The sequence below is a fragment of the Vidua macroura genome, chromosome 6 (assembly GCF_024509145.1).
Source record: "Vidua macroura isolate BioBank_ID:100142 chromosome 6, ASM2450914v1, whole genome shotgun sequence".
NCBI lineage: Eukaryota > Metazoa > Chordata > Aves > Passeriformes > Viduidae > Vidua > Vidua macroura.
In genome coordinates this window covers 56,202,370-56,216,802 of record NC_071576.1, presented here as the reverse complement: position 1 = coordinate 56,216,802, position 14,433 = coordinate 56,202,370, and the positions used below count along the sequence as shown (strand labels likewise).

The window sequence follows — 14,433 nt, the reverse complement described above, 5'->3', positions numbered from 1 at the left end:
TGAGAGGTTGTAACTAATTCAGAGCTCAGTGTCTGCAAGTACACAAATCTCCTGATTTTTATGGCTTTCTCCTCCCTTTGGGAACAATTCCTTGGGTCTGCTGGTTCCTTCAGGAGTCCTCAAATCATCAGAATTTTAGCCAAATTAGTTAAATCAAAAGCACATTTTTCCAGTGCCAAAGTTTGACTTGCCTCTCCAGCAGGTCCTCAGGAATGCTGGTGAATCCCACCCTCAGGCACAAACCTGATCCTAGTGATGCTAAGGAGAATGGAATGATAACTTTTGGAGAAGGAATTTCAAGGCCTTTACCCTTCCCTGCTAGAGAACAGCAATGGAAAATCCCAATGGCAGCACATAAAAATTCCCTGTGATCTTCACGTGGATCTATGGATTAGACAGTTTTTGATTGTCAGGAGATCCAGAAGGATTTTGGTGATCCTTCCAGGTTTTGTTTTCCCATTTTCAAATTCTCCTCCTTAAGGGTGTGAAACTGATGGAAACAACAGAAGAAAGAGCTCAGGAAGGGGCTGATAAAGGGAACCAGGAGCTGCCCAGGAAGTGCTGCCAAATGTGATCCTAACCTAAGGGAAAACAGTGATTTCTCCCACTGATATTTTGATTCCCAACAGGAGATTTTTGGTACCCACCGACTGGGAGTCCTTTGTCCGTGTGCAGCAAAGGAACACTTTGAGCCTGCGTGTCCAGCTGCTGGCTTGTCCCTCTTCCAGGCGATGTCTGGGAATAAAGGGGAGAGCAGGAATGTGAGGAGAGGCAGAACACAGCATAGGATCCAACATGGAGTGGGACAGCCTGTGCTGTCCCTGGAAAAATGGGATAAGGTTCCCCCAGTCCTCCTTTCCCCCAGGCTGAGTCCTCTCAGCTCTCTCAGCCACCCCTGGTGCTCCAGCTCCTGCCTCAGCTCCATTCCCTTCCCTGGATATGCTCCAGAGAAGGGTGAAACCACAGGATCAAGCACTGTGTTTAGATACCTGGTGTCCTGCCTGAATGGGATGCATGGAATGAAGCTCCTATTGCAATTTGGCACCTGCTCCATGTGCCAGGATATGCAAACACTCAGGAGGAAAAAAATTACCTCAGGATGAGGGAGTGGGAATGGCACAAGAGACCCAGAGCATTTCAGACATTCAATTTTTCCCAGTCACAGAATCATGGAATGCTTTGGGTTGGAAGGGACTTTTAGGATCATTGTGTTCCACCCCCTGCCATGGAAGTAGGGACTGATTCTGTGCCAGAGTGCCAAGCTCCATGAAGTCCACAGCTCCTCGTTTTTTTAGGGAAACACAGATTCAATCCAAGTCAGAGCAATCCAAAATAAAACACCACTCCATTTTCTGGCAGGGTATCCCATCAGGATAAGCCCAATCCCAGAAAGTGGGTTGCACCTGGAATGAAAAGATGCTGGCAAAGGAATATTTGATTGAAATGGAAGGAGCAGATCCCACAGGAATCCATCAGCTCCTGCCTGAGTATCTGAAAACAGCTCTCCATAACCTTTCAGAAGAGGAATGGGAATATGAGTGGCAGCAGGGCTTTGCTCCACCAGATTCCAAAGAACTCCAGAATTTCCCTAGTGGGTTTCAACAACCATGTGTACTCTGAGCTGTTTTCGCTCCATCTTTTCCCAAATTCTTTCTTCCTAACGCCAAACTTCCACACGTTCAGTAGGAGCTCCAAAGCTCCTTGGAAAAGCCTTGGCACAGAGAGCCAAGCCTTTTATTGGGTTATTTCTTTTTCCCAGCCCACACATACCACGATGCCACTGGGAAAGGAAAACTACCATGGAACACAATCCAGCCAGGTAGAGAACTTCCTCTTCTATTCCTTGGAAAGGATTTTTTTCAGCAAGAGGGAGAAGTTGGGAATATATCCTTTGGAAACAATTGTTTGAGCAGTGAACAGTCACATTTGATGTTTGTTTTTCACATCATAGCCCACAGTGTTTGCTTGTTAACAGCTGTTAACATTCCCCTTCCAGAGGGAAAATCCATGAACAGCAGGAACAAGCTCTCCATAAATGCTGCAGGCCTGGAGGGAAAAACCTGGCCAAGGGAGAAAGGCCTTCACTCAGCTTTCTGGGATCTCAAAATTCCCCACAGAGGAGACAATTTTGGGGTTGGTTTGAATTTACTTGTGCAAGCTGTGGAGCTCAGATTTGCTTTGGAAAAATCATCATAAAATTCTGGAATGGTTTGGGATGGAAGGGACCATAAAGCTCATCCAGTTTCACGCCCTGCCATGAGCAGGGACAGCTCCCACTGTCCCAGATTGCTCCAAGCCCCATCCACCCTTGAACATTTCCAGGGATGGAGTAGCCACAGCTGCTCTGGGAAAACCATTCCAGTCCAGAATTTTTTCCTTGGATGCAGTACTACATCCACAGTATCATCCTTCTTATCTTCCTGGGAATGTCCTGATTCCAAGGAGCAATCACCATGCTAGGCACTAATTCCAAATATTCCAGGCCACTGTACCATATTGGAAAGGTCAGGAGGAATATCTGGCATTCCACAAAAAAAACTCAGGCTCCTTCCCACAGAACTTGATGCACTATCCTTAGAAAAGCCTAGTTTTCCCTCAAAAGGGACCTCATTCCAAGTCACTGGAATACAGAAAATACACAAACCCAATGAAAAATGGGAAATTTACAGAGTGGTTTTTGAAAGCCTCATTTTTTATCCCTTGGATCCTGATGCCCTCCAAAACTACATTCCTCAAGGACAGTCACATATCAAAGGAAACAAAGCCTGTTTGTGTTGTCCCCTACTGGAAAAAATCCTTCAGAAAAAGCTTTGCTTGGTGAAAAAAAGCTTTTTCTCTCCCCATCTGGGGAGCTCCAAGATGGAATCAATTCTTAATTAAAAGAGCTGACTGCCAACACAAATGGAATTGTTCCTTGGCCAAGACTAAATAGGAGAAACCTCAGGGCAAAAGGTTGGATTTTGGAGAGGAAAATAAAGGAAGAAAGGGGATTTGGAAGGAGATGCTGCCTCGAAGTAAGGAAAATTTAAGCACACACTCACTGTTTCCACCGAAAACACTGCTATGGGATATGGACAAACAGGTTGTTGTAGTCAGCAGGGTCCATGAGGATCCACAAATCCAGCAATTAAGGCAGAATCCATCTGGATTCTGCATGGCTTTGCCTCCTTTGGATGTAGGTGCCCACGCACAGCACCTGACAGGGAGGTGCATCCTCCCAAAATCCCCTTCAGCAGAGCAGAATGGTCCCTGCAGCAAGGCAAGGAGAAGGGCAAGATCCCAAAAAAGCAGGACACCCTTCCAGAAACCTTGCCCTGGGAAGCTGTGGTTGCCTCATCCCTGGAAGTGTTTCAGGACAGCTTGTACAGAGCTTGGAACAACCTGGTATAGTGGAAGGTGTCCCTGCCCATGGCTTAAAGGCCTTTAAGATCCCTTCCAGCCCAAACCATCCTGGAATTCCCTGGCTTGAGGAGGATTTTGGGTGCCTGTAGCCATGAGGACACAGCATTGATAACGCTGAAACCCTCCATTGCTTCTTTCCTTAAATCTCTGTGTCCTTGAATAGAAGGGAAATTCAGTCTGCTGTGAAGACAAGCTGGGAGAGCTGGGAATGCTCAGTCTGGACAAGAGAAGGCTCCAGAGAGATCTTAAAGTGCCTAAAGTGGATCCAAGAGAGCTGGAGAGGGACTTTGGACAAGGGGCTGGAGGGACAGGACAATGGGAAATGGCACTGACAGAGAGAAGGCAGGGACAGATGGGACATTGGGAAGAGATGCTTCCCTGTGTGGGGGTGAGGCCCTGGAACAGGTTTCCCAGAGAAGCGGTGGATGCCCCATCCCTGGAAGTGTCCAAGGCCAGGCTGGAGCTACCTTGTCTAGTGGAAGGCATCCCTGCACATGGCAGGGGGTTGGAATTCAATGACCTTTAAGGTCCCTTGCGCCCAAGGCACCCCGGAATTCTGGGATCCCATGGAATGCTGCCTTACCTGAGGTTGTAGGTCCTTAGGTTGCGCTGCCGGCGCTTGGTGGCGCGGAGCTTGACGAAAGTGCGTCCCGTGGGATCGAAGACACACAGCACAGTGATGCACACACTCAGGATCACCACCCAGTTGCACACCACCATTCCTGGAAAAAAAAGAAAAACAGGAGTCACGTGCTCCGGCCCTTACTTCCCATCCCAAACTCCCGCAGCAGAAGGAAATCCTCTGGAAAGGCTTTTAAGCCACAGCTGGGTGAGTCTTCCGGCTGTTTTATGGGGCCATTAAATGCTCCCTGAGTATCCGGGACTGCACCATTAACATCATCCCCACCAGGAGACTAGGAAAGGCTTCCAGGAAAACAGTAAAACCATTCTGAAGGGGGAAAGCGGAATTTACAGACTGCCCTTCCCTGGGAACACAGATCCCTGCCTGAGTGCCGGCAGCACGGGCGGATGAATGGAACGACTGTTCCGAGCAATAAACAGGAAAACAAGCCCCACATTGACAACTCCCATCCACTGCCCAGAGTCAATCGGCACAGGCGGGAATGAAGGGTGCCCGCCAATCCGTCAGAATGCTCCCAGGCCACATTCCAGCTCCGTACCCAGGGTGACACTCTTGGCTGTGATGTCGTTGCAGGAGGTGTAGTACTGTGTCAGCCACACGATGCCCACGATGGCGTACACAAACTCAATCACCAGGATCGCTGGAAAAAAAAGGAACGGCACGGATGACAGCAGCCTTTTTTTCCCTAAGGATGTGCTCCTCTCCCCATTTTCTCACAAGGAATAGGTATAAAAACGCATTGGAAGGGGATGTGTAAGGATATGAGCCCAAAGTGCGACATGTTCCAAATGACTCCAAAAAGATGGGATTGTGGAGGGGTCAGTGCCCTTGGTTGTGTCACAGGTATGAATCAGAGATCCAGACCTTCCTCCCACGCTGCTGGAAAGACTCCCTGAGGCAGCAGGAATGACAGGACCCAAATCTTAACTACCTCAGACAGCTGGCCTGACTCATGGATCCAAAATATATGAGCATGTGGATCCAGGATTAATCCTGCTCACTATGCTTAGCAAACATTCTCAGCACCTTTGCAGCCCTTCCCATAACAGTTCCAAGGAGACAGCGCCTAAGGAGCTCCTTAGTTTTGCATGTGACTCCGATAGCAAACTAGAAACTGGGGATCAACAGTGCTTCCCTGGAACAAAAAAAAGCTGGGAAACTGCTCTGAAGTGCCCATCCTCCCACTTTTTCCCCAGAATGCTGAAGGACACGTGGGCAATCAGGTGTGGAGAAGGTGAATACCTTGCTTGGGATAGCCTAAATTTTGGTAGAACTGAGACTAAATCCAGCCTGGCTTATCCCACTCACCCTCCTTATCTCCTGCTGGCACGGAATCTTTCCATAAGTGGCTTCACTACAGACCTGGAAAGACCAGTTCCAGGAGACAGAGCTTTCCTGGGCAAGGAATCAGGGCTGGGACTGATTCCTGATGAACCCAATTTATGCCTGAGTTAGGTTTTGCTTGCCTTGGCTCCTCTCCCCTTTGCCTGCTGCAGGGCAGGAGCAGGGATGAGACATTCCCAGGTTCACATTGGAGTTAATTCCCTAAATTCCTCTGCATTAAACAGCACATGCTTAAATTGGGATAGTCACATGGACCTTGCCCACGCACTGGTCACGCTCCTACTTCCATCAGCACAACTGATCAACCACCAGGAGCAAAATACCCAGGAAAAAGGGAATACAGGTCCCAAAATCCAGAGGAAATCCCACTCCTGAGCAGACAGAGTTTAAGGAAGAAGAAGGGATGTTTTGGGGGACAGGAAAACCTTTATTTGGATTCTCCCTACCTCCTCTGCCCCACTTAGTCTGGTTTTAGCACAAACTGCCAGGCTCTCCATGCTTCCCTAGGGAGACTGGCTGGAAGGCTGGAGAGGGAGATTTGTTTGCTGTTTGCGTTAATGACTTGCACTGAGCATTCCAAGTCTTCCAGACTAAGCTTTCAAGCAAGGTTATCCCTATTTTAGTGGATTCTGCAGGAAAACAACCCAGCAAAAAGCAGGGATGCAAACCCACAGGATGATTTGTTTGGAATGGGTTTGGCTCTGCATCCCCAAAGATTTTTCTCTTAAAACCTTCATTTGGCACAGAAAAATCTGATTAAATTTCTGTACCTGGAAGGCAACAGAACCCAGGCAAAACAAGCTAAAAGGGAATGAGGGATCAAGGAATAATTCTCTTCCCTGCTCTAGTTTTTGGAGAGGGAGCGAGACAGGAATTGCTTATAGAAAGAAAGTGAGCAGGTGGAAAACCTATTTTCCTCCCAGTGCTTGGATGGATGGATCAGGTGAGTCAAGAGGCAACATCTTGGGGTCAGAACCTTCGGGATTTATGCCTCTATCCTTGCAAAATGTAAGGGGGAAAAGAGAGACAGAAGGGGAGCAGATTCCATGAGAGGAAAAGGAGGCTATTTGGGACATCGCCTGCCAGTCTGACAGCTGTGACAAGGCGCAGCCTATGGATTCATCGGGATGCACGGCACATCCTGGCAGCCATCTGGCCATGCCAGAGGAGCCACACTAGGCAGGGAGGGGAGGCTCCAGGGAAGAGCACACAGAAGTGTGGAGACTCCGGCCGCTTACCCAGTCGGACATAGAGGACGTACTGCATGGAATCCCGCGGCTCCGTGTACAGGATGCTCCCGCGCATGCTCAGCCAGATGATGGCCAGCTCGGCGATCATGCAGCTCAGCAGGATTCCCAGGTAGCCCCGGCCGTGGTCCACCAGGTTCAGGGAGCACGTCTCGTTGGGATTGTACACCAGCCCGAAGAGCACCACTGAGAGAATCACAAACCTGCCGGGCAGGAAAGCCAAGGGAAACCATGGAATACCCCACAGCTGCTTCCTCCCTCAGTGTCCCACAGCTCCTTACATTAATCTTCATTTGGGCCCCAAATCTCCACAAGCCATCCAGAGGCCCTGCTACCCCCGTCTGAACCATTTCATCCATGCCACATTATCCCATGGGTTTTACCACTCCAGAGAAGTTATGGCTGCCACATCCCTTGGAAGCATTCAAGGCCAAGTTGGATGGGGCTTGGAGCAACCTAGTGGGAGCTGTCCCTGCCCATGGCAGGGAGTTGGAATTGGATGGTCTTTGAGGCCTCTTCCAACCCAAACCATTCCAGGATTCCGTGCTTGTTTTTTCTGAGCATCTGTACAGAAACACAGCCCTAAATTCTAGTGGAGAATCCTGAGTGGCACAGGAGGATAACAAGAAGCTCTGGTCAGGTTCTTTGGAACTAGGCTAGACCTTGGAACAGAACTAAGCTACGAAAACAGAAGCTGGAAAAATGTTGGTGTTCATCAGGAATGCCCCAACCAAACTTTCTGGCCCCATGTAGAATTGCAGGGAGAATTTCCATGCCAGAAATAGCCAGAAGAATTCCTGGGTGAATTCCAAGCATCCTTGTGCCCTTCTCACTTACCAGGTGGTGTGAAGGAGGAAGAGGAAGACGGCTGGCAGAACCAGGTCATCGCTGCCCACAGACCAGCGCCGGCGGAACACGACAATCCCTGGCATGGCTGGCGGGTCCCGGGAAGTTCAGCAGGCACAGCACTCACCTCCTGGAAAAGAATGGAAGCAAAGCTGCTGCTGAGCCTCTCCAGCCCCCTCTGGAGAGTCCCACAACCTGGGAGCCATCCTGGTTTATCCCAGAGCTGCTTCCTTCCAGCACCAGGGGGCATGGCATGCTCGGGAAGGAGGGCTGGGAGCTGAAGGAGTGGGAAGTATTAGGTGAAGCCGGTGTGTAACTCATCCAGCTCCACTTCATGGGATTACCTGGAATCCTGTTAGGCTGTGATGGTGAGCAGCCACCGTGGGATTTGGGACAGGTCACCCTGGCCTCAAATCTCTGGAAAACCTTATTACTGTTTTTCCATGCACAAACCTCCTGCTAGGCTGTTGTTGTCAAACAATTCTCCCCCCCACACTTGGCTCAGGAAGCCAAAATATCCATTAACAGCCAGTGGCAGCATCTGGGGAGCTATGGACTGGCTCCCAACAGCACTTCCAGTGAGGATATTGACTCCTAGGAGATCTCCCCCTGGACCAGCAGGAACATCCTGCCAGCTCCACATCTCTGTTGCATCCGCACCAGCCCTGACAAGCACAACAAATTCCAAGGTGGGAGACTGAGGAGCTGCTGTTCCTCCCTGGGTTTTGTTTGTGCTCCTATTTTTAGGGCTTCCCAAACCCTTTGGAAAATAGAAACAGGAGTGGTGCAAAGTCACGAGACTGCACAGGGTGCTCCAGCCTCCTCCAACACAGCCATCCCACTCCATCCCAGCTGGCCGTACTCCAAGCTGCTGCAGAGGGACTCTGGCAGCACACCTTATCCCACTCCTGCCTTCCTGGCTCAACACATGACCCGCTACCAGGAATTTTCCTTTGTTTTGCCAAATCCAGGATGGTCTCTGCACTCTGGCCACAGCCACCAGGGATTTCTGGATTTGGGGACCAGTCCTGTCCCTTTTCCATGCCCTAATCCCTGTCCCACCTCTTACCTGTGCTACCAAGGAATGCTACACCTCACCTACGCCTCTCTGCTCCAAGCTCTCCCAATTGATCCATCTCAGTTCCCAACTCCACCAACCTCCCAGTTCCCACATCTGTGCACTGCTGCTGGAGTGCTCCACCCATGGCCTGCAGTGGCCATGCTGTTCCAAAGCACTTGCAAATCCTTAAGTGCTCTTGGATTTTTGCCTCTGCGAGCCCAACAGCACACTGCCAGATCAGGACAAAGTGTCCTCATCCATTACTTACAACAGGATTTCCAACAGCATTCCCAAGGGAATATCACCTGTGATACTTCCTGTACCAGGCAAAAAAAACCCACACTTGGATATGATGTCCCTAATTTACTGCTGTGGGTAAAACAAATCAGAAAGGGAACGACATCCATAGAACTCCAGCATCATTTGGATACGAAGGGAGCTTGAAGATGATCCAGTTCCATCTCCCTGTCATGGATTGGGACACTTCCCACAAGTCCAGGTTGCTCATGATTTAAACTAAGTTGAACCTTCCAGATAACACAAATGTTAGGTTTGAGACAGCCCATGGCACCAATTCCTACTCTGTCCCACTAAATTCAAACCAGCAGTCAGGTATGGTTACCCCACCACTTCCCAGAATATCCCAAATCCAGAGTCTCCTCTCCTGTGCCAACACCCACAGGCACCAGAATGGATCTTCCAACCTGTTTCAGCCACCCATTACTGAAAACCTACACAATCCCCTCAAATTCCAGGAGATTCCACAGTTAACAGGGTGCATCCAGCCTGTCACTCAGTTGAAGGAAACGCTCCGTTCCACAGACAAAGCAAATGCGAAATTCCAATGCCATTTGGATTCCCACTTCCTCAGCGCAGAATAATCAGAGCACTGGGTACATTCCAGCTCTACCTTCACTCCTCTGGCCATCTGGAGACTCCCTCCCAGCCCCATCGTGCCTGTCATTCACCACCCAGGACAGCTGGGATATCACAAACCCTGGATACACCTCCAGCACTTCCCAGCCCAGCTCCATTCCCGTCATCCCTCGGCTGCATCCCACCAACGCGCTTTCTGGAACTCTTTCACCCTTCCAGTTGGGCTCTCCCAGTTCCCACCACCCTCTCCCAGTTTGAGAAGCAGGATATCAACGACAGCAACAAATATCCAATGTGGATTCCTTATCCACAGCAACAGATGGGGACAGAGCAGAGAAGCCTGTCACTCATTGTCACATATGGGAATACTCACTGTGGAACTGTCACTCCACTTATCAGACTCCCTGGGCAGGAACATTCCCAATTTATTCCCAAAGATTCCTCAGTTTAAACCAGGAGGTTCAGGGCTTTGCCCCTGCTTTGGAAAGGAGGGAGATGACGGAGGGCCTGAGACTGGAAAACCCACCAGAAAAAGCTGTCACTGTGAGGACTCTTCAGCTTCATTCCAGCACAGCATATCCCAGGAACTGTGTTTTAAGATGCTGAAGATACGATCCAGCAGAGGAACTGGGAGGAACCGGAAGGCTGGAGTGCAAAGAGCCCTGAGACCACTGACCCTGGCTCTGTGACAGCAAGAACCCTCACACTGTCCCTAAAACTGCTGGAAAGAGCCAAACATTCCCAGGGTCTTGAAAGCTGAATCCCAGTACAAGCAGCCCCAAGCTCCCAACACTGAAATAAGGGAAGCACATGCACAAGGAGTCCCCTCAGAGCCAGGCAAGATCTAGGGAAGCAGGAATCTTACATGGCATGTGGTCCAGCTGCTGCGCATCCTTCTCTCCCAGAAGGGGATTTCAGGAAAAGTGCATATCCAGGGAGATAGGCATCACAAGCTCAGGAGGGAACAGCAAACTCTTCCTGCAGCCATTGAAAATCCCACTCGGCAAAGGGAAGCACGGCGTGGGAACTGGGAAACTGGGATCTGCCTGCCGACAGAGCCGGGCATCATCCTCAGAGCAACTCCCTCCCTGCACCTCATTTATCCACCGGGAATGCCGAGAGCCAGAGGTCGTGACTCCCCCCTTCCACACCCCCCAGCACCCTCTGGAAGGAAGTGACATCATCCCTATTCTGAGGAGATTGTACGTGGATTGTGGGAAGGAGGACTGGGAGCGAGAGCGGGCGATGCTGTCAGAGATGCGGAGCCGGGAGAGGAGGAAAACCCTCGAGCGGCACAAACCTCCTCCCTCTTCCCACCGAGAAACCGGGAGCGCTGCCGGGAGCCCTCGGACACAGCCACGGCATCGGGCTGGGAAAGGCTCCTGGCCGTGGACTCTCCGGTGAATGGCCAGGGGGAGGGGACTTGGATGGGACACAAAAGGGACACACAGAGGGGGCCACCCCGGGCACAGAAAAGAGAGACTGTTCCAGAGGAGCCTCTCCCGGCCTCTCCAGCCGTTAATTCCTTGTGACATGCTCTGGGCTATGACAGGATGTGGGGGAAGGGGAGAATTAGCTGTCTGTAGGGAAAGGCTTAGGGAAAAGAGCAAGGGAGAAAAACGCTAGTGAGACAACATTCCAGCTAAACCTCGGAGACTTAGGCTAATCCAACAGCCCATCCCATCTGACATGAGCCTCCTTAGGGAGAAGTACACCAGGAAATAAAACTGAAGGAAAAAGGCTGTGCCTGGATCCTGTATGCCAGGAACCAACCCACACCACAGCAACACCCCCAGAGTCACCCACTCCTTCCACCCAAATCCAAGCAGGAATTGCTCCAAGCTCCCAGAATCGAAGATTCCCGAGGCACCCACACAGCCCAATGCTCCAAGCCCCTGCAATCCTCACCCTTGCATCCACAGGCTCACAATCCCCTGCAATTCCCCATCCCTATATCCAAAGGTTCACAAACCTCTGTAATTCCCCATCCCTGCAAATCCCTATTCCTGCATCCACAGGCTCACAACCCCCTGCAAATCCCCATCCCTGCATCCACAGGTTCACAACTCCCTGCAATTCCCCATCCTTGCATCCACAAGCTCACCACCTCCTGCAATTCCCCACCCCTATATCCACAGGCTCACAAACCTCTGTAATTCCCCATCCCTGTAAATCCCCATTCCGGCATCCACAGGCTCACAATCCCCTGCAATTGCTCATCCCTGCATCCACAGGTTCACAACTCCCTGCAATTCTCCATTCCTGCATCCACAGGCTCACAACCCCCTGCAAATTCCCAATCCTGCATCCACATGCTTACAACTCCTTGCAATTCTCCATCCCTGCATCCAAAGGTTCACAACCCCATGCAATTCCCCATCCCTTCATCCACAGGCTAACTCAGGATTCCCCCAAAACCTCCCCTGGTTCCCAACCTCCTGCTGTTCAGAGCAAAAGATGGGAGGCCAAACCCAGGCTGAAATTGGATCTGCTGGGAGTTTTTTCTCCCTCTGCCAGATCCCTGGGGATGTCTGCATGGAGGAAGCCCTGTTATCCCAATATTCCTTCCCTACCTTTTCCCTCAGGCACCTGATGGCACTTTCACAAGACCCAGGTATGACAAAGTAATCCCATCTCATCTCTGCCAGCACCCTCTTCCAGCTGGCCTCTACAAATTCCAGAGTCCTCCAGGGTGACTCAGCCAAGGAAATTCCCTCAAAATAAGCCAGATGTTTGCCTTCACTGCTCAGGGCTACAGAATTCACCAAAAAAAAAAAAGGATTTGTAGGTCTCAGTGGATGGTTCCAGGTGTCGCTAAAGGACAAAGCCCTTTGCTGTTCCACAGAAATCCAGCACCATGTCCTGGAATGCTGCCCTTCCCAGGATCCCTTTCCCTTTCTAAAATGTCACTATGTTCCCCAGGAATGTCCCAACCTGCTGTCCCACTGGGAAGTTCAAGCCCAGGCTTGCCAGCTCCCAGCTCAACTTCTTGGGAAATGCAGCAGGAAAACCAAAGCCAAAGGAGCTTTGTGTCCTGGCACCTCCCACAGCAGCTTTTTCTCATGAGTGATTTTCTGCTCCAGAGCAGAGGTGCTCCCCTTCTCCCTGAGAGCACATCCAGGTCACCTTGTCCAGGTGCTGGAGACACCTGTCCTGAGGGCACAGCATGGATGCTGCATCCTGCTTTTTCACTCTGCAGGATAACAAACAGTTCACTTCCTTAACTAACAGAATCGTGGTCCCATCAAGTCACCCCAAATACTTCCTTCCCTCCCATATGGAATACAGGCTTCCCACTCCAGGCTGGATCATTCCCTTGCAGCTCCCACAACCCTCTCGCTCCCACCAAGCACTTACTGGACTTGACGGAAATCATCAATTCCAGCTTGGATCCAACCCCATCAGGCCCCGTCCAGCTGTTCTGAAGGGTTTTAAATGAGGCTCTTTCTGTTTCTGAGTTGGTTTATCACAATCTGGGAATTGTTCTTGCCTTCCAGGGAGAAGGGGGATGGGTTATATCCATACGGAATGTCCTGAAGCTGGCCAGAGGAATTTGCATGGAGCAGCTCTGCTCTGGAGCCAGGCTGGGAGAGCTGGCATGGCTCAGCCCAGAGAGGAGAAGGCTCCAGGGAGCCTTAGAGCCTCTTCCAATGTCTAAGGAGGCTCCAAGAGAGCTGGAAAGGGCCTTTGGAATAGAGCATGGAGGGACATGACAAGGGGGAATGGCTTCCCACTGACATGATGTGGGTTTGGATCAGATATTGGGAAGAAATCCTTCCCTGTGAGAGTGCTGAGGCCCTGGAATGGATTTCCCAGAGAAGCTGTGGCTGCCTCAAACCTGGAAGTGACAAGTCCAGGCTGGACAAAGCTTGGAGCAACCTGGGATAGTGGGATGTGTCCTTGTCCACAGCAGAGGGTAGAATGGGATGAACAAGCATTCCACGTCCTTTCTAAACCAAACCATTCCAGGATTGAATACCAAGAGGGGACAAATTCCATGGCACCAAAGGAAGGTGAGTCCTTTCTGTCTTTTCCAAGAGGCAGGAAGTATCTGCTGCAAGCAGTGCCTGCAGGAATTGCAGGGAAAAGCTCTTCCCAGGGGGAAGAAGGCAAAGCAGCTGCCGGAAGCTTGTGAGAGCTCTGCTCTCACTGGAGGTGATTAAGGGAACAGACCCCTACTTTAAGCAATATTCCATGGATTCATGGAACATTTAAGAGCCATATTTATAAGCAAATCCCAGGCAGAGATCACTGGAAAAAATCAATGCGGATTAGAATTTTGGTATATCTTCATGGCTACTTTGAAGATTCTCCTTGATAATCTCCCATTGTCCAAGAAGAATGGAATAAAATTAGTCAGTGGCAGAACCAGGGAATGAAGCTTGGAGACAGGAAAGGTTCAAACAGCCTCCTGTGGCTTGGCACACTTTGGATGTGGCTCCCTTGGGATAAGGCCGTGGCACCACAATCACCTCCACAATGTCATCGGGACAGAACTAATGGGATCAGCTTGGATCTGGAACTCCAGCACTGCCCACTGACACAAATTCCTAAAATAATCTCAGAATATCAACTGACCTTCAAAACTCAGGGAACAACAACTTACCTCTTTGGCTCACCAGTTTAACCCTGAAATCCTGGAATAAATTCCCTGTAACCACAATGGTGATGGACACAACATTGGTGTAACCACTTCCCAGTTGGCCCAGCACTGATCCATCTCCATCTCACCTCATTCCTCCCTCAGACTCCTTCCCAAAGCCCCTTTGCCATAAACACATCAAGGTGCATGTTCTCCTTGGTTAAATCCATCCCCTTTTTCCTCAACTCCAAACTCTCCTGCCTTGGGTAGAAACAGGTCTCATGAATCCCACATTTCCCTCAAATATGCATGACATCTCCTTTCTGTTACATTGGGAATGATTAATTTTTCATAAGAAGACTCCAGAATGCATCTCCTTGGCATGGACTTGACCGCAGCAGTGGAGTTTTCAGGAAAAATGGGACTATCTTGC

The 14,433-nt window shown here is 50.3% G+C and overlaps 1 protein-coding gene across 3 annotated transcripts in view; it reads right to left on the bottom strand.

Annotated features, from left to right (window-relative positions):
• The window catches only part of DAGLA (diacylglycerol lipase alpha), a 56,818-nt gene that overhangs the window by 24,431 nt on the left and 17,954 nt on the right, over positions 1 to 14,433 (bottom strand). The window contains exons 1-6 of one of the 3 annotated variants that reach the window (XM_053980540.1): positions 10,284 to 10,338; positions 7,474 to 7,612; positions 6,628 to 6,839; positions 4,584 to 4,685; positions 3,986 to 4,124; positions 648 to 735 (exon numbers count right to left, since the gene is read on the bottom strand). In XM_053980540.1, the coding sequence (XP_053836515.1) occupies positions 648 to 735; positions 3,986 to 4,124; positions 4,584 to 4,685; positions 6,628 to 6,839; positions 7,474 to 7,568 (636 nt within the window). In that variant the 5' untranslated portion in view covers positions 7,569 to 7,612; positions 10,284 to 10,338. Of the gene's footprint in view, positions 1 to 647; positions 736 to 3,985; positions 4,125 to 4,583; positions 4,686 to 6,627; positions 6,840 to 7,473; positions 7,613 to 10,283; positions 10,339 to 14,433 lie in introns of those variants that run through there. The other 2 variants (XM_053980539.1, XM_053980541.1) reach the window with 2 other exon arrangements.